Source organism: Phodopus roborovskii, unplaced genomic scaffold (genome assembly GCF_943737965.1).
Source record: "Phodopus roborovskii unplaced genomic scaffold, PHOROB, whole genome shotgun sequence".
Taxonomy (NCBI): domain Eukaryota; kingdom Metazoa; phylum Chordata; class Mammalia; order Rodentia; family Cricetidae; genus Phodopus; species Phodopus roborovskii.
The window spans coordinates 20,986,775-21,012,125 of record NW_026126571.1 but is presented as its reverse complement, the minus strand read 5'-3'; the positions used below and the strand labels follow the sequence as shown (position 1 = coordinate 21,012,125).

The following is a 25,351-nucleotide window of genomic DNA, read 5'->3' as shown; positions in this document are numbered from 1 at the left end:
AAAGAAAAAGGAGCAAATATTCATTTTTTTTAGTTCTCCAGGTTGCAAAAATACTGTTTAGGATTTATGTTCAACAATTCTGTGCTTCATCAGCAATTTGTTCTTTTTTTGGCTGTGAATATATTACTTTCTTCAGAAAAACATTGTAATCACAAATTCTATTTCTCTGTTTCCTGCCATATTTTGTTATTGTCCAAAACCACAGGGCTGGGAATCCCACCAAAAGTGACTTCAAATTTTACTTACAAATAGCTCATAAATAAGGCAATTTAAAAACAGAATGTATTGTCCTGTGCAGTAGACAAAGAGTCCTCACATCCAAACTGCCAAGCAGGCTCTTCTCTTATTCACTTAACTCTACACAAAAGATGTCAGTCAACTCTGGCCTACTTTTGTGAAAGAAACTACTTGAATACTCTGATAAGTATTCCAGAGGCTTTGAAGTGAGGTCTGTCCTAAACGCTCTAAACACCTCAAGTTAAAAGTAAGACAAGGCAAATATTTTCAGGGAGGCGTGGCAATGTGGATTACCTAAGCCATCACAAGTGCAGAACAAAGAAAATGGATATTTTCAAGAGCCCATAGATTGAAGCCTAGACCCAGCACCCAGAGATGCAGTTCCAGGTTGCACCCTTCCCAGAACTCCTCCCAGAGACAAGGTCTAGTAGGAACACTGACTTTAATAGACACCATTCTGAGCTGAACACAGTATCACATATTATGATGGTGAGCTACAGCTAACAATTCCAATGGGAAACAAGCCCCGGGGGTCAGGAGATGAAAGTATGCAATACACGTTGGACACAGGCACCTAATTTAATTGAGCTATATTTTCTTATCAAAGTTTAGGTTTTGCCCGAAGTTTTAAGCAGACATTTCTGTGTTGTTGTTGTTGTTGTTGTTGTTTTGGTTTGTTTGTTTGTTTTAGCTTGTGGTCATTACCTCACACTCTAGAAAGTTGTAGTAGTTGGTGCATCCTGTCACATTCTGGAAGAAGGATTGATCATTTGTCAAATCACCATCCAGCAGCTTATCCAGGATCTAGGTCAGAGAGGGAGGGAGGGAGGACAGTGTCAGGGAGGGTTAGCACTCGTAACCCTTGTTGTAACACGCAGTCAGGACTGTAGTGGCATCTTGTTCTGTCAGTGGACTTGGGGTGGTGGCCACACCTTAGGGTGTGGCTTCTGTGTGTTCAGATGTGACTCCTTATAAAGAAGAAGAGGGGCTGGTTCAAACTCTTTTGGACACTTTTCATATTTTTTAGCATATGTGTATCTCTATGTGTGTGCTTATTATTTACATATAGATGATATGCACAGACATGTGGAAGTCCATGGACAGTCTTGGGTATCATTCCTCAGACACCGTCCATTGTTTTATTTGAGACAGGATCTCTCACACACCCGGACTAGCCAAGTAGGGTAGATTGGCTACCCTAGCACAAGTCCATGCACATCACGCTGAAGCTCTTGTTTGTTATTGGGTTATAGGGCTCAGACTTGGGGTGTTTGGGGTTGCATGAAAAACACTTTACCAATTGAGCTACCTCTATACCCCTGTAATGTAAAACCTTCCTCATCATTTACTGGACATTTGTAGTAAACAAATTCCATCCCTCATAGGACTTATATTCTAGAGAAACAAATAAGGATGGCAAGGCAAAATGCGTCAGGTATTAGAGGCAGGTGTGCACTGGGGAATGGTAAGGAGAACAAGAATGAGAGGTTTTGCGGGTGTTGAGTGCCTACATGTAGGGGACACCAATGAAAGAAGTTTCTGTTAGAAGATGGCAATCGAATTATAACCCACTGGCTGGGAGAAAGTCAAGAATGTAGACAACCAGGGAAAGACTACTCTAGGCAGAAGATAGTAAAACCAGATGCTCCAACTTGCCAGTTTGCCTAGTGAGGACAGTCCTTGGAACACTCACCTACAGTATGAGCAGAGAAGGGATGGGACATGGACTGAGACTCAGGGGCTTGGAACTGGTGGAGGGCATCCATAGACTCCAGCTCCCATCACCGGCAGGGAAGGGTGGTCACCATGGCTGTTGTTTTTCTCCAGCCATGGGCTGCTGGACAAGGGCCAGCTTGGAGGGAGCCACGTAGGAACATGAGCCAGGGCTGTGGCTTAGCCAAAGAAGTTGGAGGAAGCATTAGTAGAGCTTAGTGACTGGAATGTGCGGGTGGACCTGAGTTTAGGTTTAGCCCTCATGAAGATGCACTGAATGGCACTGGAGCTGGACAATCGCCACAGTTGGTTCATTAACATAAGTAGGATGGACAGATAGGATGTGACAACTGAATAAAGGCATTTCAGCTTCAGATTGTGGGTGACCGCTCTGTCAGTTCTTTGGTTGTTTATTTACTTGGTTGTTTTTCTGATTTTTGGCTTTGTTTTGTAGCAGGAACAAGTAACTAAAGGGAAGAACAAGACTGCTGGGGGGGAAGGGAGAGGCTAAGGAACACAAGAATAGAGTATTATTATTTTTACATCACTCTCATGGATACTACAGTCACCGGGAATTATGTTGGGAGCGATGGTGAGCTAAACCAGCCAGTGGATGTGGAGAGAGACACGTGGTGTAAACAACTGCCCTAAATGGTGCTTGGTGGCACCTCTGAGGCTATGAAATAGAATGCTCAGTGCTTTAGGAGGAAGAAGAAATTGTTCTGGAAGCAGCAATGAAGAAGGAGACAGCTGCTCCACCTAGGAGTCAATATGGAAGAGTTGTGGAGTGCAGCATGTTAGGAGCGTGTTAAAGCAGGAAGGTGAAGAGAGGAGGCGGCTGGGGTGTGTCTTTTCTTCCTCTGCTGCTAGGATATAGTTTAAGAGGGTCCTCTGAAAGGACTGCATGGCATGCATTCAACACATTCTAAAAACCTTTAAGAACGAGTTAGTGTATTCAAAGGTAAAACACTGTTATCCTAATGTTTGGCGAGGAGAGGAAGATTCACAAAAGTGCAGTGCTTGGCCAGGGTACCCCTGACAATGGCATGGGTGAGACCCCAGCCTACACCCTCAGCCACACACGTGCCGCTGTACCAGCAGTTGGATGGCATGGCTTCCTGTCCTCCACACCTCTAGATGTGCAGTGGCCCCCACATCTGGCTGTGTAGAGATGAGGGGTCTGGATGAGGACCCAGAAGGGTAAGGAACCATCCGAAGTGTGCTAGGCACACCAGGACACCAGGGATTCTGCTCCAGGCACCATCTGGAGAAATAGTTGTACTCAGACCTTCACACTAGAGAATATCTGTGTGTTAAATAAGGAACCCGCAGGTTTATAGCCCAGAGCAGGTGCCTTTCTCTGATTTACCCACTCTCGGCTAAAAGTTGTACTGAATGCACACATCTCTGGTGGGACTCATATTTAGAAGCCATCCTCAACACCAATGAGAATGTAGATCCAAGCTTTCAGAGTCAATTTGCTGGGGCTAAGGTGGTAGGTTAGGTGGTGAGGTGCTTGCCCCGCAGCCATAACGACCCAAGTTCAATCCTCAGTCCCCGTGTATAAACCCTGGAGTAGTGGTGCTCACTAACAATGTCAGAGTTTTGGAGATGAAAATAGGGAGATCCCTGGGTTCTCTATTAGCCAGTGTAGTATGCATCCTAGGTGAGTCCCAAAAAGCGAAGTGGAAAGTGAAGAACACATCTGACATCAACTTCAGGCCTCCATGAGTGCATACATAAACACACATCCGTGCTAGTGTGTATGCACATGTTCATACACATTAAATTTTAAATTAAAAAGTAAAACAATAGTTTTGCTTTCACCAAGAAACAAAATCACATTCTGTCTAACAAGTCATGCCACTAATTTAGTCCATTAGAAAACTTTCTAATCAAAACTTGTTTCACAGAGAATGTTCATTGTCAGGAAGGAGAAAGAAGGGACCAGAGGGCAGTCACTTTACTACTGTAGAATTGGAAGGACACCCCAGGATTTTTATAGAACACCCAATATTTAGTGCAGGAAGGGGAAACCCTGGGCTAGGAGTCAGGCAAACCCATTCCAGACCTAGGCCTCCCACAATCTACATTGTCCTTCTGTGATTCATGACTATCCTCTGAGCCCAGCATCCCTACCAGTGTGTGTGTAGGGATGGCATCACTATCTTCAATGTTCTCACCAGCTGTTACTGCTCTTTTACTAACTGGCCCATTTTTGAAAAGTCAGAACACTGAGGCAGGAGGAGGATGTTCAACCATTAAGAGCTATTCTTGCAGAGGACCCACGTTCAGTTGCCAACACATACCTGATGGCTAACAACCAACTGTAAATCCAGTTCCAGGAATTTGATGTTTTGTTCTGTCCTCTGGTGACAGTAGAAATGCATGTAGTACACATATGTATATAGAGACAAACACTCATACACATAAAATAAATAAATAAAAATTTAGGATAGAAGATTAAGAACATCAAATAGACTATGTTGGACTTGAGATTTGAACTTTAGGATGCCTTAACATCTTTGGCTAACATACTAAACACTGCTTTGTCTATTTCCTTTGCAAACTCACAGGCTTTAATCACTCAGTCTCTTGGATCAGCAATTAAAAGAGACATCTCATACCTTCAAGGAACAACAAGAGAGGTATTTCATGTTTCTACTGAATTTGGTTTAGGAGAAACTCCTGGGCCACAGTCTCATTTTCTCTAACTGTACAAAATATTCATGTTTTTTTCAACAGTTTTCTGTGTGTGGCTGTCACATGATGTGCAGTGTATGTCATTCTGCCTCCTTCTTCCAGGCTTCTTAACTGGCCTTGCCTCAGACTCTGCTTAACAAGTTGTGTTGGTTTCTTCAAAGCCATAGCAAATGTCACTCTCTTGCAAATTAGTCTCAAGCCACATAAGCTCTGGAGGAACACTCAGTTCCAAAGCCTTCCTCTTCTCCCTGGCTCTAGCACAGCAGGTAGCCTACAATCCAAGACCTATCAGGAAGATGCTATGATTGTCAGTGAAAGCATGATCTTAATCCTTGCAAGACAACCCTGCTTCCTTGGTGCTTACAACTGCACAGGACATTCTGGTTCGGCTTATTGCTGCCACATCTGGTGTTCTGACCCAGAAAAATGTCAGCATTCTGCCTAGGGCTAGGACTTCCCTTTCACAACCCATCTATGTGCACAGCTTGCTGTTATCAGACTTCGCAGCAAACCCAGCCACCTCCACAAGGGATCCCAGTAGTGTCCTGTTACCCTACTTATAAAATGTGCATCATTATAAGTTGCCTCTTTTCTTCTCTAGTTTGTATTTCTCCTGTTTTGGTCATAATTGGCATATCTGATGCACCTGAAAGTGTGTTAACATCAAGCCTTGGTCTGAACAGTCACAATGACTTTAGGTACATAGAGAAGGTATCTAAAAGCAAGCTTAATGAGGTCTTCTCTTCTCGCATTTACCAGTGTGTCAGACAGGATGGCTCCATAGGTGTGTAGCAGAAACAGTGGAGGAAGATTGTTTACTTTGCCTTTGCATTGGCTTAAACATGCTAGTTCCTGTATTAAGTAAAACCTTACACTTAATAAGCAAAAGCCAAAGAAAAACAAGTGGGTAAAGGCTTGAATCATATCATCAGTCTCATGTTCAATTGTTAGGTTATCTGTGTGATAATATTCACACATACTATTTCTTTGGAAGATGTCTCTCATTACACTACATTTTGTAGTCTTTAATCTTGACACTAGGAAGTGTGTGACTTGGGTTACACACCGTGTCCCTTCTCCACCTGAAGCCCTGCTTGTGGACATAAACCCTTTTAAATTTGTTTCTAAGCATCTGCTGAAGCTCGGGCTTCTGATTTCCATATGCTACAATATGCCTTCAGGTCCCACACAGCATTTAAGGAAGTCAGAACCGCTAATGAAAGACACAGGTAAGCATGCCAGGACGATCTCGGGTTAAATATACAGCTGAAGTGAATTGAGAGAAATGCAGGCAGTGCGTTTCTTCATGTGCACTCCTCTCGAGTCCTCATCTTAGGCAGAGGAGGGGAGAGATACCACCCCAAAAGGTGGAATGTCATTATGGCGTGCCTCCTGACCCCTCTTCTCCTCAGATGGTTTTAATTGTTCAAGGGCAGCCTTGGGGCCCCAGAACTCACTTCAAAGGCCTTTATCCAGTTCTGGTCTTTGATGTAGTTTATGCACTTGTTGCAAAGATTCTGGAAGGACTGTTGCTGCTGCTCATCCAACAAGCCAATTTGGTACAGGAATGTTGCATACCCTCCTATAATCTGGGGACAGAAGTAACACACATGAATGCCAAAGAGAGAAGGTCAGGACACCCTCTACTTCAAGAAGAAACATTTTGCAGTGATCTATTAATTTTCACTGGCATTAGTCAAGTCAGACAATTATACACACAGACATATACAACAGAAAAGTTGCGCATACAGTACAATACACACATATGTACAATCTGGCATTGGCAACCAGGCTAAAATGGTAAGAAGACACACTTGAAAGGTTTAGTTAAGAATTAGATTTGAACTAAGTTAACATTGCCTTTTAACAAGTTAGTTCTCTGAGGTCAGATGAGAGTGGTGTTCATTCAATTAAAAGGAATTACTCTGTAAGGGACAGATTGAGAAAGAAAAAGTGGCCACCCACCGATTCTGGATCAAAGTATGCGTCTCCGATGGCTATTCCTTCCAGGTGGATCTTGAGCTCCCTCACAGGGTTGAGGGAGTGGATATAGTGTGCTATGGCTGGCACATATTTCCCTGCATAAGACTGAAAAGGACGGACAGATGTTGAAATGACAGTCCCAAATTGATCCACACACATCTGCATGGGTTGAAGCTAATTAACAATAATTACCATCCATTTCCTCAGCTCACTTTGAAAATTCTACAGTAACAATTCTACTCTTACTTCTGTTCTCATACCATATGGTCCCAAGTGACATGAAAAATGCATAAATACCATGCTATCATGGAACATTCTAATGTTCTTCCAAAACAAAAGGACCTAGAGCCCTGGACACAATTCTACCGCCCGCTGAATGTCCCTTCCCAGGGTCTTCTATTCCAACTTTTACTAAAGGAATAAGAGAAGGGGCAAACAAAATAATATTGGTCAGAGATTTTCTATGTGTCCCAGCCTTTTCTAGCACAGGATCCTTTTCCAAGGCAAATTATTTTATGATCCATTTTTCTTCTGACAAACACAGTACTTCCACTTTCAACTATTTCAGGAAGGGCTATTATTGGCTCACAGTTTTATGCTTTTTATTACATTAATTTATTTATGGGTGGGTGAGTCAGAGGACAATTTGTAAGAGTCAAGTCTCTCCTTCTACCTCACAGTGTCCCAGAGATGAAACTTAGCTGTCAGGCTTGTTTGGAAGCACTATTTTTTTTTTTTCTGCTGAACCCTCTCACTGGCCTGCTCAATAACATTTGAAAACATATGTCTAATTAATTTCACCAAAATTGCCTTCATGGCTTGTCTAGTTGTTTATCCAACTGTAAACTCCATGCATTCAGAATGAAGCCTCCAAATCCCGAGTCTTCCATGTTGCTTTTGCTCTGCATGCGTAGGCCAAAAATCTCAGTACCTTTCTTTCTATTCCTTTCTCTCATACCCCTTAAAGTTCACCAGCTGGGCTTGCCAGTCCTCTCTAGCCCATTAAATGCACCTGGAATGCAGCGTCTTCTTCTTCTTTGGCCCTTAGCCCCAGCCACTTCATTTTCTAGACAGTGGGAAAGCTAAAACACAAGCTGGGCCATGCTAGTCTATGGTAAAGATATGAATACTTTGTTTTGGAATGGATTTTCATTTATTGATACAATTAAAGGTCAATTTTATGATATGTATATTTCTCCTCTTGTTTAGGTATTGTGTTTATATAGCTCATTTAGAAATGTAATATATAATGAAGTACAGATTATAGATAATTACCTATGATAGTCAAAGCTTAGAGTTAAGTTAGTTAATTTCAAGATATACAGAGATGTATTTGAGATAGATAGAAATTCTTCAAACCTTTCAAAGACCTACAGAATATGGCATTTAAAATGGTTTAGGGTTTTTCTTGACAGTGAGATATAACTTTCCTGGCAACACCACTGTGTCAGAAAGGAAGATGGACATCGAAGACACGTGTTATGAAGTTACTTCCAGTATGGCAAGACTAGCCATTTGGACAAGATACTGCTCTTGTCTGGACTGTTTGACTTTGTGCTGTATAAACTGGACATGCAGGACCCAGATAAAAGTGACTGTTGATTCAAGATGGACATTGCTACAGAGTTCCTGCTTCATGGAAGGGTCTACCGGTCTGCAGGACCCAGAGAAAAGTGACTGACAAACTGCCAATACAAGAAGACAGTTTAGTTTGAAGTTTATTGCTTTGCAGAAGAGTCTGCCAGACACACTATGGCCTATGGGCTGAAGATGGAAGATTACAGAAGAACTTCAGGTGACTGACAAGGTAAGATGTCTCTGTCATTTCTAGAGTTTACATACTATCCTTCTGTGGTCTTTAAAGGAGTTGAAGACAGATAGTTATGGTTAAAGTTTTCCTTAGTTAAGCTTAAAGATAAGTTACATACAGGACTTTAGACTCACAAATATAGGATAGATGATAGAATAGTTTCTTTTAATCTTGCTAAATGTCAATGGACTAAATATTGTTAACTATGATTCTTACTTGATAACTGTTGTGTTATATATTTTGCTATGTTAAGGTTAAAACCCTTGTTTTTATTTACACAGAAAAGAGGAGATGATGTTTCTCATACTGGTTAATGAATAAAGCACTGTTGGCCAATAGGAAAGGAAGATAGGAGGGACTAGGAGACGAGGAGGAGAGAGGAAAGAGTAAGGAGGAGTCAAGATGGAGAGACTGGGGAGACAAGACACCTGCCCTATTCCCCAGTAAGATGAGACCATGTGGATCAACAGAAATGGGCTAAAACTTAAGACAGAGCTAGCCGATAAGAAACTAGTACCTGGTCAACAGCATTATATCAAATACAGAGTCTCGTTGTATTAATTGGGGCTGGCACGGCGGCGGGACCAGACCAGGCCGGGGTGGGGGGAGACCTACTCCTTACACTAGTCCTCTGCTTAACATCTTTCTGTGCCTCTGCACTTCAGTAAAGCAGCGGGCTTGATCTGAGGCATAAAGGCTGATGTGGCCCACTCCTTTCTCCAGCCTCACTCAGGGTACCTTCATACTCAATCCTTCCCGGCCTCACTGGGGACCTGAATGCTCGCTGTGTGCACCACAGCCTTTGTGCTCATATCTTTTCCACCTGGGATGTTTTCCCCCAAGCATGCAAATGTTTCAGTTCCTCATTTCTTTAAGTGAGGCTTCCTGAGCAATGTCTTTTCTGGCCACTTACCAAAATGTTTAATAGTCCTGTTTTCTTGTTTTATATCCTTTACTTTCCCTCTTAACCCTTACTCTTCCTCAACCAACTTCACCTGCTCATCACCTACTCAGTGTTGTGCTTGTCCCCATCCCTGAAGATGCCTGAATATTGATGTAAGCATCTACTTTGCTTACTTGCTTACTTTTGTTCATACTGTCTGACATTATTAGTGCTCAATAAATAGCTGTGAAATTAGTGAGTCCATGTTTGGTTGGAAAAGGGCAACATACAGGTGTTCACAGTAGACTAGAGGCCTTGTGCAAGTATCTGGGAATTCACAGACCTTCTACGACGTCCCCAGGGTTCTTCACAGCCTTGGAACACCTGACTTCTCTAACTTCCTCTATATCATCACCATAATCACAGGATGGAAACATCTCTGTTCTCACTTCAGGCTAGGACACGGGACTTGGAGAGGTTAAGTGGTAAGAGTCAGAACCACACATGGTCTGACCTCCTCCAAAAGTTTAAACTTCTTTCAAGCTGATAAAAGCAGGTAATTCACATAGCTTATGTGAGATCTTGTTTGCACAGCCCTCTTGTGCAACAGCAATTACTTAGGCAAAGTGGTGAATCAAAATACTTCCAGCTTCATTCTTAGGAATCTGTTTAGTTTCCTTTTATGGCAACAAAAAGGCGGGCTTATATGTCTGAAGTTTGGTGTGCTGCATAACTGTGCAATGTGATCTGGTTAGTGAAAATAACTGAAGATTTATCAAATAAATGTCTGTAATGTAACACACTTTCCTGAGTAAATGTATCACCAAGCCTTCAGTCAACAGGGGCTTCCGGGACAAGCCATCTGTCTAGGCCATCTTGCTAGATACTCAGGGAGACTCAAATAGGAATAAAGCACAAAAATGTCCTTAGAAAGATCACACTTACTTCTAAAGAACATTATGGAAATCATGTCCCCTACCCACCAGAGCAAATATATGATTCATAAATTGTGTTCCCATGATGTGAACAATGACCAGGGCAAAACAGGCCCCGACACAAGCATGCTTGATACATGAATGGCTGATCTCACATTACCTCCAATATTTTTCTCTATAGAAGTTGGTACAAATGCTAAAAAAAAAAATTGTATATACAGAGTGATAGTATCTCTTGAGTTGTCTTCTTCTTACATTTGACAAATGAAATGTACTCTTTCTGGGATGGCCATGTCCTTTACATGGTTCAGTGGTGGTAAATTTAGCCTAAAACACCCAGTATATGGAACCTTCCTAAGAGTCAATGCACACAGGACATAACTAGGTAAGGAATTAAAAAGGACCCTCTATTTTAATGCCCATTCAAGATTTTGAGTTTCATCTGTGAACGGAGCTATTTCACTTATCCTAATATGAGTCCGTGTAAAACAAACCTCATTTTCTTATATTTTGCAGCAATGAAATGTGATCTGTGCCTGTTAATGGCATACATAGCTGGAGTTCTCCCCAGGCATGGCTGATTCCATAGCTCTCATCTTTTCTAGCAAATCACATTTCAGTCAGTGGTCACAGAATGTCCTGTGGCTCTCGGGTCCCATGCTGGGACCTGTTTTTATCTACTCCATATTCACTAAGCAGACCACTCATGAAAAACAGGACAATGAGATGGATATTTCTATAATCACTTCTAAAGCCACCATATTCCTCAATATTCATTCCACATCAACCATCCTAGCACTGAGGATGTTTATCTTATTCTTTGTTTCTAGCGACTATCACACACTTCCTTGCTTTGTGTCAGTGTGACAAATCCTTCATTGTCTTGTTCATTAATCATTCCATTGGCTGAGTGACTCCAGCTATCACACAGTAGACAACTGCAGGATTATTTTATGGGGCATCAACTCATTATAGTGAGAGGTCCATTATTTTTATATTCCCTGTTGAGATATATTTCTTTTGTGTTTACAATAGCAGGGTTCTTATTTCAGAATCATTTATTTCTCAGCTTAACAATTCGCTGACTATCACAAACACTTTGGAACACGACAGGTTGACAAATTAAGCATATTTTGTTTTGCCTCCCACCACCTCTGTATATATTTTATATTAATTAAAACTTCATATTTGGGAGGAGTGTCTGCTCTTGGGTTAGAATCAGACTATGGTCGCCTATGTTATTACTTTGGACAAGAACATAAGATCACTTGCTCCTTGATTCTGAGTTATTCCCTTAATGGTGGCAGTAATGACCACAACCAGAACTCCAGTCCTGAGTCTTCTTTGACCTCCCAATGATGCTCCCCAGTGTGGCCAACAGCAGGCCAACAAAGCCTCTGAGGTTTGGAAATTAATACTAACCTTTCATCCCCAGATCCAATACTGCTCTTATAAAAGCTCAGAGCAACATCAAAGCCATTCTAAAAAGTAAAGTGCTGCTGGGAACAGACACATTATGTTAGCATTTGGCAGTGACCTCTGACCTTCAAACAAGGAACTCAGCCAGATAAGCATGTATGTCTCACACCACAACTCAAGCAAAGTTAGTAATCAGCACATCTGGATCCCAGTCTCGCCTTGATATTGCTCTCTGATATTTAAGGGCACTGCAAGCTGCCAATTCAAGCACTGTTTGTGTTCAGCTCACTTTCCCCATGGTGACTGTAATCACACTCACCTCCAGCAAGAAGGACCAGGGACATCCGGCTGTGTTTGTTTGTACTTGCTTCATTTGCTGGAGCTCAAAAAAGCAATAAAGCTCTACTTCGTCTCCTGCATCAGAAGCATGACTGAGCTCAGCTCTCAATCTTTTATTCTGCCTATGAGGGAAGGGTCTTCAGATCATTAGCTGAATCATAGCTGAATGCAGTCTTGATTCTTGGCCTGCCATCCCTGGGAATACTTAAACGATGTTGGGACCAGCTTCATGGAAATCACGTGAAGCGCTCACTGTCCTTGTGAAAGCAGTCTGCAGAGGATGTAGTGCTCACTAAGTTATCCAGATGTGTAAACGGACAATGGGATTCATCTGAATCTCTCCCTTCTTACATCTGTCAACAGCATCCATGGATGACTTACCGCATCCCTGCCACCCAGATACTTTTAACAGAAGGAGAAAGATTTCCAAAGCGAAAATCAAGCTTCAGTTAGCTCCTTCAAAGTGGGGGTGCAGCAGACAATAACACTGCGCTGGAAACCACTCTCTTTTATATAAATACTGCATGTACCCACGGATTCTCATGTTTAAGCTGCATTCACCCACATTTGTGAAGTTTAGTTTTTTTATTTATTTTGTTTTTAAAAAAAGATAGTGCTGTTATATTCACTTGCTGCCTTGTTTCTAGGCATGGATTTTGGGGTAAAACATTCATAGCTTTATCAGTGATGATAAGTTGTGGCTTTTCAAAGAAAGACAGCTGGCTTGGACATAGTTCCTTCATTCAGAATTGGGCAGTTCTATCCAGCAGAAAAGACCATAGAATTTGCAACCTCAGCAGTAGTGAATTGAATGCCCTCAGGGTGATCCTGAGCATCCTGTCCTTCTCTGCTCCCATGTCCCCAGTCACTTGGCTGGCCTCTGTGCCTCTGTAAAGAATTCACGGCTGAGTCGAAGGAATTCTCTTGTCTCCAGAAGGGAGCAATGTTAGCTGCCTACCTAGAAAGAGTTGTGCGCATGCCCAGGGGCAAAGCTCTTCCCACACACACACACACACACACACACACACACACACACACACACACACAGGCTCTGGAGCAGACACCTTCACTTAGGGAAGTAGAGTAAAGAACAGGAAAGCTTCAATGCAATGAACAGAGTTCATACACACTGGAAACACAGAGAAAGCCACAAAAGTGGCAAATAAATACCTAAGTCTAACAGAAAAGCCCAATCAAGATGAGACCAAAGCAACCCTGACTTCATCTAGCCTTGGTGTAGGTGCAATCTCACCTTAGCTCAATGGGGTGGTTTGAAATAAAATGGCCCCCAAAGGGAGTGACACTATTAGGTGCAGCCTTGTTAGAATGGGTGTGGACTTTTTGGAGGAAGTGAGTCACTGTGAAGGCAGGCTTTGAGGTTTCATATATGCTCAAGCCACATACAATGTCTCAGACTACTTCCTGTTGCCTGATGGTCATGATGTAAGAATTCTTAGGGCTCCTTCTCCAGCACTATGTCTACATGCATGCTGCCTTGCTTCCCACCATGATGATAATGGACTAAAACTCTAAATTGTAAGTGAGCCACCACAATTAAATGTTTTCCCTTATAAGAGTTGTGTGGTGTCTCTTCACAGCAATAGAAACCCTAACTAAGGCACTCAGCACCATTAATATCTCTGCAGAGAGAAGTGTGACCTCCGATGGTCACTTTGGAAAAAGAGCAAATAATCTTCACAACTTCCTAGACACTTCTAGACCATGCATCATCCAACTTTGAGACCACACTGCTGCAATTAAAAGGGGAGCTTTTAACAAGAGCATGATATTATCAGCCATTTATTTCTCTTGAATATGGGCTTAAAAAGAAAGCTGCAAGATCTACAGGCATAGACACAGAGCAAGAACATTTTGATTTACCGCCAACTTCCAGTCACACCAGTCCACACAAATGTACATGCTGACTTCCAAATGATAGACTGTTCAGTTTTAATACTAAGGGTGTGTCTTTAAAAACATCATCCACCAGTACAGGTACAGAGACCTAAGATGCTTCCTCTCCCCATCTTATTCTGACCTCAAAACTAACTGGGAAAGCCCAGCTTGCTACCAGCTGACTCAAGCAGATGAATAAGCTCCTTTGTTTAAATTGGAGACTCTAGTTAATTTGACTTGTAAATAATGAGTGTGAGCAAACCAGGCCACAGGCACAAACCAAGGCCTTTGTGCTCTGCAGATAGAATTTAGAAGGTGGAAGCTGCTTAAGTGATTTACCTTAGAATTGTCTGTCCCTACCCTGGACATCTTTAACCAGGTCCCGGTGTTGTGTCTAGACTGTACTATACAATCCAGCAGGACAGCTCACTTTAGACAAACTTCTGACTTCTGTCTATGTACTCTCATTCTTTTCCATGCAACTTGAGAATCAGTAAATATGAACTGATTTGATTTGGATATATTCTTTGAAAGCCGGAGGCCCAACTTGTAAACATTTCCATATGCCCTTGTTCAGTGCCTTGGGTTGCAGCTTAAACCTTGATTTTTATAATATTAAACTCATTAAACAGTCACAAATCCGTTTTCAATTCTAAAGGAAAATATTGGCAAGTACAGATGGATGTAATTGAAAATAGATGTTTGTCATGGACTGAAGAGTTAAACCAGCTTGAATGCTATCTAATAAAATTCAGCAAGTTCCACAGCCGAGAAATAATTGCATTCCATGGACTTCCAGTCCTTATATCACTTGAAATTTCCACTTGCTCTATTAAACTTTATGATCAAAGCTAAGTCTTCATGATTAAAACTAGGTGTTGGCCAGAAAGACAGACATCCAAAGAGCTGGAGAGCCTCTTCCCACTTGGAGAGTTATAACCCTAGAGAGATGCAGGAAATACAAATGGGGGGTGTCAGACTCCCTCCCAGGAGAAGAGGATCAGCTCTGAGGAAGGAGAGAGTTCTTGGAGATGATTTGGTTTCCAGATAGCACCTCCCATGCAGGGCTATATAAACCACAGTAGATGTCAACATTCCAATCTTTTGCCTTGGAGTTTCATCAATAGGTTCCAGTTTTGGCTTTCCCAGCACCTAAGAGGCAGAGGCAGGCAGATCGCTGTGAGTTCAAGGCCAACCTGGTCTACAGAGTGAGTTCCAGGACAGGCTTCAAAACAATAGAGAAGCCCTGTCTCGAAAGACCAGAAAAATAAAAAAATAAATAAAATAAATAAATATCTTCCCACGTGATGGGTACTTTTCTTAATCCAAACATAACTATGTTAAGAGAAAAAGACTCTGGGTAGAATTTGATCTCATCTTTTCTAATGAGCCATGGGCTGGGCTGGTAGGTCAGAATGGAGAAAGAGAAAAAGAATGATGTGGCTGGACAGGAAGAAGAGCAGAGGAATAACACTGAGTGAGAGAGGGAGATGAGCAGAGAGAGGGTGGTAGATGGGAGAGTCCCTGGTGATTTGGGCAGGAGAGAGGGACAATGACAGGGAGATGGAAAGCAGCTGAGGAGAAATAACACTGATGGATTTATTGTATCTAATAGCAGCCTCTCATGAAACCACCCTTCTATCTCACATTTATCAGGGGCTTAACACTGCATAAGAAAACATGAAACAAACATGACTCTCGTGTGCTGGGCTGCCCCCCTTAGCCGTTGGCCCATAATGACCTCCATGAGGTTGTCATACAACATGCTCCCCATAGGGTTTTTCCCATGCTGATGAAGATAAAGTACCTACTTTGGACTTATTAACTAACATGTAAGTAGATTCAAGGTTATGCCTGTATTTGGTCCTCAATTCCGCTATGGCTACGGACCTTTTCTGCTATGGGAAAGAGATGCCCAGTCTTAAGCATATGCCTTGCCATATGGGAAGCACCCCCACTTCTAAAACTACAGCTTTGAATCGTTGCCTGGACTGGTACCTGCAGCTCCGTGCTCCAACAGTGGGCAGTCCCTCTTCATCCTGCTGCCTGCCTGTGTTCTACTCAGGGCTGTCTTCTTTAACTTCAAGTCTGACCTGTGGAATCTGGGGAGGGTTCTACAGTGCATCATCGATGCCTCAAGAACAAGAGCTTTCTCACTAATAGTTACTGGCTCGGGGAGTCTAACACTTAGAAAGAAAGTTAATCACGGGAATTAAACACAGCTTGTTTCTTTTTGAAGTATGTTTTTTTTTTTTTTTTTTTTTTTTTCCTGCCTCAAGGAGGGTGATTTACAGACACATTTGTCTCTCTTTAGAGAAAATTAATTCCAGTTGGTGTTCCGGGCAGAGATGAAGAGAAGAGAGAAGAGGCTTTTCCCTTGTCCTTCACACCCACAGCAGACCTACACCCCTCTCCCTGCTATGCCCTGCCAGTGGGGTGTGGTGGGTCCTCACACATGCTGATGCATATAAAACAAACCAACCAAACTTCTAATATCAGCTTCAAGGCTCCTTCATCATTTAGGTAAAAACAAATGCTTTTTTTTTTTTTTAATGACTTTGGCTGAGAATGAGGAATAGTGGGCTGGCTTATGCTCAAAGCTTTAGGTTAGAGTTCCAGACACACACTAGCTCCACAGATTAGAACTGGCAATGCTATAGACCTATGATGAACAAGCAGAACTTCTAAAGACTTCTGGCCTGATCTATATGCTGTGAGCCACATGCTTTGGAGGCATCATGTGCTGGATGCTCACTACAGTCAGTCACTGAAATATCTAAGGGGAATTATATAATCAAATACTCAAACAGCACAATGTAGTAGGTACCATTATCATTTCCAGACTCGCTTAGACCGACCTGGAACTGGGGACAGTTGCTGCAGCCCCTTTATGCAGGTTGCTTTCATTCCTGGAACATAAATTAAAAGGGTGCTCTACCCCACACAGGCTCAATGAAAAGCAGAAAAACATTCCTTGAATTTATCCATTGTTTTTCAAGATTGAATCTACAAATGTATTGAGACTCCCTAAGAAGAAAAACAAATGAGCACTCAGAAAGGGAAGGAGCCAGGCAGTGGTGGCACACACCTTTAATTCCAACACTGGGGAGGCAGAGGCAGGCAGATCGTTATGAGTTCGAGGCCAGCCTGGTCTACAGAGTGAGTTCCAGGACAGCCAAGGCTACTGTAAGAAACCCTGTCTCTAAAAACAAAAGCAAATAAGAAATGAAGGAAGGAAGGAAGGACGGAAGGAAGGAAGGGAAGAACCATAACTTAACAGTTGAACTGGTGAAGGGCTGGAGAGAGACAGGGAGGGTTAGTACTATGTTCAAACTGAAGAGACATGGAGATGCTGTACGAGTGAATCTGAGCGACTGCCATGGAACTTTTAATAAGTAAAGCAAAACAGCCATGGGAATTGACTTTAGAAGTAGCTAACACGCTTGATTGCAAGATTAAAAACAAAACAAAGACTTGGAAAGGTTAACGACTCGCCTGGAACTCCATTAAGACCCAGCTCTCCAATTCTCAACCGGGAATTCCTCTACTCTATTCCAGGTCTCCAATCCTCAACCCAGAACTCTATTCTCCTTGTTGGTCTTAGATGACAAACCAAACAGAACCTGTGAGAACAAAGAAGTGGGGCATCGCTACTTCTTATTCTTCCTCCTAAAAAGGCACGCGACTTCTAGAGCAGGCACGTCCATCTTGTAGCCAAACACAGAATCGCAAACATACTTAACACATGAGGCTTCATGTTTGCTTTGCTTTTTCTTTTCTCTTTCTTTCTACCTATCTTTCTTTCTTTCTTTCTTTCCTTATTTATTTTTCTGCAACCCAGTTGCTAGTTCTCAACTGTGAACTTTAGGAATGACACAGTGTCGCAATGCTAGAAGGCTGAACAGGCATGGACAGACCACTGTGCTCTTTTGAAGCTGAGGCCACATGGTGGCTGCCTCTCTGCCCCCAGGCCCTTTTTGCCCTCCTCATCATCTTCCTTTATCACATGGAAGGCACAGGTTTCTTTAAGAGTATCCATCCCGGCAGCAAAGAATACAATTTTTTTTTCTTTTCCCACACACATTTGGAAATGTCATGCATAAAACCACAAGGCACAAATAAAACAGACAAGTCAAAATTTTCCTCCAGCATTTGGCAGCTTGGTGGAGCAACATGGTTAATGACATCCCCACATTATTTGTTAGACAAGGAATTACATGCTGAGCAGACCAGTCTCTTGCTGGAAGGGGAAATGTGTGTCTTCCGGGGGAACTAGGAAATGACAAGGGTGTCACTTTCTGTCCCTTTTCCAGCTTGCCTCTAGGAATGGCCAAAAGGAAAGGGACACTGGGCAATATTACTGACAGAGGAAGTAAGTGTGATTTGATACTGAGCAGCTGAGTATTAAAAACCAAACCAAACTTAGTATGGATGGCTAAAGCAGTCTCTCTGACAGCTTAGAAAGAAGACAGGCTCTAGTTCCCGGTCCCATGCTTGCCATTCCCTAGGCATTTAGCCTGTCTTTGTCTTTCGGCCCCTTCATATGCTCATGCACATCTGTGGACCACTTGCCTGCCACCCTTTCAGCCCTTCCTCTGGCACCATCCCTTGGACCTTTCTGTGAAGATTACTCATTCCACAATTAAGCCTTATGGCTTGGAGAATGATGGCCCCAATATGACTCTTCCTCCCCCACAGCATCAGGGTAGGGCTTGGTCGCTGTCCTTTGTTGTATCCCTCTAGCCCAGCTTTTTTGGTTCCCAAACAGAGATTGAGGAGCATGGGTAGACTTGTCTGGTGCATGAGACATGCACCAGGGTGGAAGACAGGGGCTATTTAATAGGAAAAGCACTTGCCTGGGAATGAACCCAGACAAGAACAAAGCTCCAGGGACAGCAGCAGAGAGTGGCGGAAGAAACAGGCTGGCTGTGGTAACAATGGAGCCATGCTAAAGCCATTTAGGGCACAGAGTGGGATTGCACATCCATCGGAGGAGAGCACAGTGCTGCTGGGAATCTTGCTCCTCAGTGTGGAAGAAGGTGTGCACATAGATGTCAGCAGAGGAAAGAAATGGAGAAGCCTGAGGTGGGGATCAGAGTTATGGACACAGCCAGAGGCACAGGATCCAAAGTAACAGCCACCCCAGCAGCAGCAAGCACACTTAGTTCTCCAGCCTTGGATTTTCAGTACCATTCTCCATTGGAAGGAGCCAGAGTCCCTAGAAAAACGCCTGACTCCATGCAGGATCAGGGCAAGGGATGTACAGGGTGCTTCAGAGGCAAATATTTGTGATACAGAAGGAAATGCTCAAAAATGGCCAAACCCATCAAAAGATACAAGAGCCAGCTTGAAGGGCCTTTCAAAGAGCAGAATCGGAACAAACATAAAAACAGAAGTAATCAGTTTTGACAGATCAAAGAGAAATACCAATGTTTGGGTCCAGCAGGATATACAAGAATACAGAGAGGAGACAGCGGGAACTCGGCTCTGTAGGAGAATGTGGGATGATCTGTACAAAGGCAGATGAGAAACTTGCCGTGTTATAACCTACAGGTCAAAATAGACATGGCTTGTCAGTGGATCTAAAACTGTGGGGAGACAGGCCTGGGGAAGAGTGGTTCATGTGGCCATGGACTACTTATGAATTACGAACAGAAGCAGGTGTGTTTAAGTGGTGGAGTCTAGCCCATGCCATCTTAATCACCCTCGGGGCAAAGCACCATGAGGTGATTCCCTGTGGACTGCTTGGAAAGCATACAGGCTTATCCAGGTGTAATCCTCACTGACTCTGAACACTGTGGGGAGAATAAGACAGGTTCCCGTACAGAATGTACTTGTAGGCGCCTGGTCCCCACTAAATGTCATTGCTATGAAGGGCAATGACAAAAAGGGGCGGGACATTGGAACACAGTAACTCACAGCACCTATCCCAATATGTGAACCTTCACTCATCCCCAGATCAAAACATTGTCACAGAGGATATTTGGGGGAAACCGTGAAGGCAGACAGGACCAATACTAACACTCACACACACACACTTATGAATGTTTGCTTTAACTGTCATCATATAGTTCAGTCTTCATAATATTGGAGGCACACAAGGAAATAAGATGTCAACTCACCTCCCCAGTGACATAAAAGGCATTCTTCACATACTCGGGGAACAGCTGGAAAAACTGAATCAGCGCACTGTGGAAGAGAGGACATTGAAGTTGAGTGGAGAAATGAGTGAGGGCTGCTTGCTGCCATGCCTCACCGGCCCTGGAGTGTGCATGCCTCTGCTGAGTGGTTTTCGTCCTTAGTGGCTAATGCTGTAAATGGGTGGGCTGATGCCATCATACTAAGAAGTAGGGACACTGGACCTCATCACAGGCAAGTTCAAACCCTGTGAATGCCACTTCGGGTCATCTAACTGCTGAGGTGTCCTTGTGCCCATGATGCCAGCTTCTACATACTGTTGAGCAATTTTCATTTAAACCTTATGAGACTGTGAGGCCAGATTCGTGAGGAGGAAACGCAAAGTTCAGCTTCTCATCAACCAACCATTGCGGTGGGGTGGGGGGGATCCAGACTATTTCTAAAGAAGCTCCCAGAATGCTGGCACTTTAATAAGAACACCAAAGCTCTCAAAACAGAGGAGAGAGAAGAAGGAAAAACAAAACAAAACAAAATGACCAGAACCCCATGGCCACTGGTGTGACCTAAGCTCAAACAGCTTGAAATGGGACCAGCTGACTTTTAAATGTCTTTACCAAAGTCTTTCCAAAAAGGAGGAAAAAACAAAAACAAAAACAAAAAACATGAAACTCAGGCACTCTAGGAATGTCTTGACCTGGACTGCAAGGCCTGAGAAGCCAGGCAGGGCTTAGGTCCCAGCTTCCTACTGAGGGACTAAAAGCCATGAACCTTCCAGGGAAGATGAAAGGCAAGGAAGCTCTGAAAAGCCAGGAGCAGGAGAGAGTTCAAGGGTTATAGAGAGAAAAGCTCAGGCATTATGACCACCATGATCCCTGCTAGACTTGATTTTCAAAGGCTCCATAAAAGTCCACTGCTGTGGTTGGTGTTTGGGTGCATTCTCTGCTTGTTATTTATAGCGGCTTTGGGGAACTACGTTTGGGAGGCTGCATTTTGATAGCTTCCACATTAGGGCTGGCTTCAGAACAGGGTAAAAAGAGGAGTGCATTCTCCACCATCCCCTCAGGAACCTTGGGGCTAAAAACCACTTCCCTTCCTCCCTCCCTGATGGCTGGAAGGGCACCAGCTCATTTACTACAGTAAACTTCAAGTCTTCTGCTTTAACTTATAGCTTACTTCCTTGGCATTTGATAGGGATTTATTAGGGCTGATAGGTTTAGCAAATAAAAACTCAAGGTGTCTATTAAAATTGAAGCTCAGATAAATTGTAAGTAATGCTTTGGTCCAAATATTTTCTAGAATATACTCTCTCTCTCTCTCTCTCTCTCTCTCTCTGTGTGTGTGTGTGTGTGTGTGTGTGTGTGTTTGTGTGTGTGTGTGTGTTTGTGTGTTTGTGTGTGTTTGTTTGTGTGTGTGTGTGTGTGTGTGTGTATAAGCCAGAGGTCTGTGTTGGCTCTCTTTTTCAATATTCTTCACCTTTGAAAGACACACATATAAAGAAATAGTCATTGTTTATCTGACTTTTCCATTTAACTGGAAATTTTCTCTGTATCTGGCAGCCTAAATTGAAGGAGATAATCTTCCATGTTACTTCTGGTTGGGTAGCGCCAGCATAGTAGCTGAGGTTTCTAAAGTGAGAGCTTGCTCAAAGAGGCTATTACTGTTTTCATCTCACAGTTCAGGTCTTTCCACGGACTGCCTGCTTTTTCAGTCTTTGGTAAGTGGCTCTTACACAGCAGTGAATTATGAAAAAGGCAAATTCAGTACCCAGAGCCACACACACTCCTTGCTCTTTTAACTGTACTTGAGGCAAGCACTGTTCTGATGATGTGCTGAGGTTCTGCTTAAAATGCAACCAGGACTCTCTTGTGCATTTCAAAGGTAAGCATAATGTTGGCATGTATGATGCACAAATGTGTGCGAGATTTATTTAGGGATGAATGTTACGTGGCACAGACGTCTTGCGTCATCATCACTATTAGTCATCCCCGATGGAACTATGTGCCAAGGACTTCCCTGATAAACAGAGTTTTAGTGAAAGGCTATTTGCTCACAGAATGACACATTGTTGAAAGAGGGAATGGCCTGGGGGAGCATTACTCCTCAGATGATTTTTTGAGAAGGTTCTCTCCTGCATATAGGGCAGAGAAGGTGATGGAAGGATGATATGCAACAGAGGCAGTGGCTGTTAAGAGAATCTGGTCAGTTCTGGTTGAGTGGAAGTAACATGAGCACAAGAGACATTCAGGGGACTCAAGGCTCAGAGCAGGAATGCCACACTGTAATGGTTTGCCAGACTCTGAAAGGTTTGCCAGAACTCTGGTGTTGATGGTTAGCTCCGAGGCTCATGGGGTAGGGCTTTGGGGAGGTGGCTGGCTCACAAAGGCTCCCAATTTAGGAATAAATTAATCCACACGTGGATTTACAGCCTAATAGGTTGGGAGACAGAAACTTCAGGAGGCGGGGACTTATGGGAAGACATGTGTCACCAAGATGTCTTTTTGACAGGGTATAATTTGTCTTGGCCTCCTTCTCTTCCTCATTTTTACCTCCTGGCTGTCATGAGGCGAGAGCAGGTTTGTGCCACCTCCAGTCAGCTCCAAGAAGGTAACTTCAGAAGCTGTACAGGGCCATGAACTATAAGATGACAGGAGCTGTGTGCTTCCCGCTTCAGGAATACATCCAGTGATCAAGGGAGACTGGACAGCGGCACCAGGGAAAACACCCACATCAGAGTGAGGAAGCTAACTACATTTCATTCACATTTTTCTGGGCCCAGAGCTGCCATAGCTCAGCAGCCAATCTTCACAGTGTGTGTATGAACACGAGTGAGTAAGTTTCTCTCGGAACACAAAGAAAGTCAGTAGAAACACAAATGCTAAATGGCTCTTCGAGAGGCCATTCCTTGCAGGCTAGGCATTGTTCACAGAAAAATAGAACTCCGTCTCCAGGGGTGGGAAGTGATGGGGGGGGTGAGAAGAAAGATCTGCTCTTTAACTCACCCACCCCCTCCCCCGGTAGCCCATTTACTAGTTCTGAAGCATCCTTCTTATTGCAAACCCCCATCGGGGGAGAAGAATGCAGTCACCAAAGGAAAGGAATGGTGTGAACTGCAAAGGAAACAGCTGAAATCAGTTTTCTGCACTACTCTTGATTAGCTATTTTCCAGTTCGAGGAGCCTGGAGCAAAGGAAACTGAAGCAGCAATAAACAAGGGCTGCTTTGAAATCCGTCTCCTTTCCATGCCATGCAAGAGGAGACAGACCACATGTCAGCAGTAAACATCCACACAGAGGGTCAACTGCTAGCTGGAAGAAGCATCCTTGCTTCCGGCTTAAGGGCTGGGGCGCTCCGCAGAGCTCTGGCTTGCAAAGGCTGACCACATTTCTTCACTAGAGAGCCTCTAGCCTCAGGGCTGTTTGCTAGTTAAACAGTGGAGCCAGAAGATCCTTGTAGTAAGGGTCGGGGTAGGTGTCTGACATGGAGAACACACAGTGTCAAGTAGTGGTGGGAGGCACTTGAGTCAGCTTCTGAGGACAGGCACCACGGTCACATCTATGCCGGGATGAAGACAGTGGAGGTGGGAGGCTAAAAGAGGTCCCTCTGGGGGATCGGCCGGCTAATATGGCCCAAGGAGCCACTGTGCCCGCCCAGACACAAAGGTGTAAGGACCTAGGTATCCCTGCTGGGAATGGAACTCAAGTGTTAAAAATCTTCAGGGATTGGATGTGGGAAATTAGAGAGCAGTCGTATTCTTTTCTGGGTTAGCAGAGGGAAAGAAAGAGAAGTCCTTGGCAGGAAATAAATAAAGACCAGGAAGCCAGGGAAAGCTTGGTGGCTTGGCCCCCGACATATCTGATACACTTCCTCCTTGGAGTCCCGCTCCATGAAGGGTTTGCTCACTGTGTAACTAGCAGAGTGAGTGTGCAGGAAAGACTGGCCATTAGGAGTCTTCTAGTAGATTGTCATGAAGCATCCAAGGGTGCTCAGACTCTCTGAAAGAATTCAGGCTTATTCTTTACTAACAATTTATAGCCTGGAAAAATTTGACCAAATTAGGAAAGGTCAACTTAGTTTTTTAAAACATACTAAAAATAGATGTAAAGAATGCAAGAAAATGAAAGGAAAATTTATGTGTATATACTTTAAGCAAGATCACAACTTTATATCTCTTCCCCACCACCACCACCACTTATTTTTAAGTGAAAGAAAAATTTTGTAAGATGAAGGAGAAGGAGAAAGACCATATTCAGTCTGGAAAAGTAATGACAAAGCTACAGAGTGAACTATACTATACATCTAGAGCCACAGAAGGGGCAATTGTGGGGGGGGGGAAGACATGCTTCTGGCAAGCACAAAGCTAAATAGAATTTTAGAGACAATTGAAAACTTGTAAGCCATCTGGATGAACAACTTGAGAAGGAATCTTTAGTTGAAAATGTGTATTATACCTTTACTGTTTCTCATAGGATATTGATGTAAAACTCATACTCATGATTTAGCTCTGTTTACTTTGTCTGGTCATCATACAAACAATTGCCAATGACAAGGAAAGAAAGAGCAGAAGAAGCTGTGTGTGGGTACACACTCATACTCATGTAGAAACGCTCTGCAAAGTTTTAGAAGTTGGGCAATAAGGACCAATCTGAAGCAACTCTACCACCAGACTTTTCTTATTGCCATAGATGCGTATCATACCTGTATAAGTCTTGGGCTACATCATCCTCACTGATGGCATATCCCCGGATACTGTCAGTGAAGCTGAAGCCTGTGCCCACCTGAGGAGGAAGGAAATGAAGAGAAGTATGAAGATACATGTTCCCTGGGGACTTTCAACTGGACCCCACATTGGGAGGTGGCCCCACTGATTCTAAATCCACCTCTGATTTCGGATCTCTGCCATCATCCTATGTATCATTGAGGCATTCTGCGTCCCTTGCTCTTTGTGTCTAGAAGTCTGCATAAGAGATGGGGAATCCATTATTAAGCAGTAACTCATGAGAAAGGGAACTCATACCGTGAGTGAAAGTCTACCTGTCCCTTTTCCTAGTGGTGACATTCAATGCTGTTTGGGATGGAGGGATCCCACAATGCAGAATAAGCTAGCCTAGAGTTCCTGATGCAGCTCAGGTTGGTCTTGGGCTCACTATTCTACAGTCCCAGACTCCAAATGCTGGAACTGTAGGTATGCTTCACCATGCCTGGCTGCTCACTTTATAAATTAAATTCTAATCTAAAAAGGAAAAAATGTTTCTGTATTTTAGAAAACATACAGTAATATATAGCTGATGCTTATGAC

General features: G+C 43.3%; 1 protein-coding gene across 1 annotated transcript in view; it reads right to left on the bottom strand.

Moving 5' to 3' along the window:
• Nucleotides 1–25,351, bottom strand: part of Cpvl (carboxypeptidase vitellogenic like) — a 106,777-nt gene that overhangs the window by 59,671 nt on the left and 21,755 nt on the right. The window contains exons 5-9 of the mRNA XM_051202778.1: nt 24,751–24,830; nt 20,041–20,107; nt 6,619–6,741; nt 6,111–6,242; nt 943–1,041 (exon numbers count right to left, since the gene is read on the bottom strand). Of these exons, the coding sequence (XP_051058735.1) occupies nt 943–1,041; nt 6,111–6,242; nt 6,619–6,741; nt 20,041–20,107; nt 24,751–24,830 (501 nt within the window). The remainder of the gene's footprint in view (nt 1–942; nt 1,042–6,110; nt 6,243–6,618; nt 6,742–20,040; nt 20,108–24,750; nt 24,831–25,351) is intronic.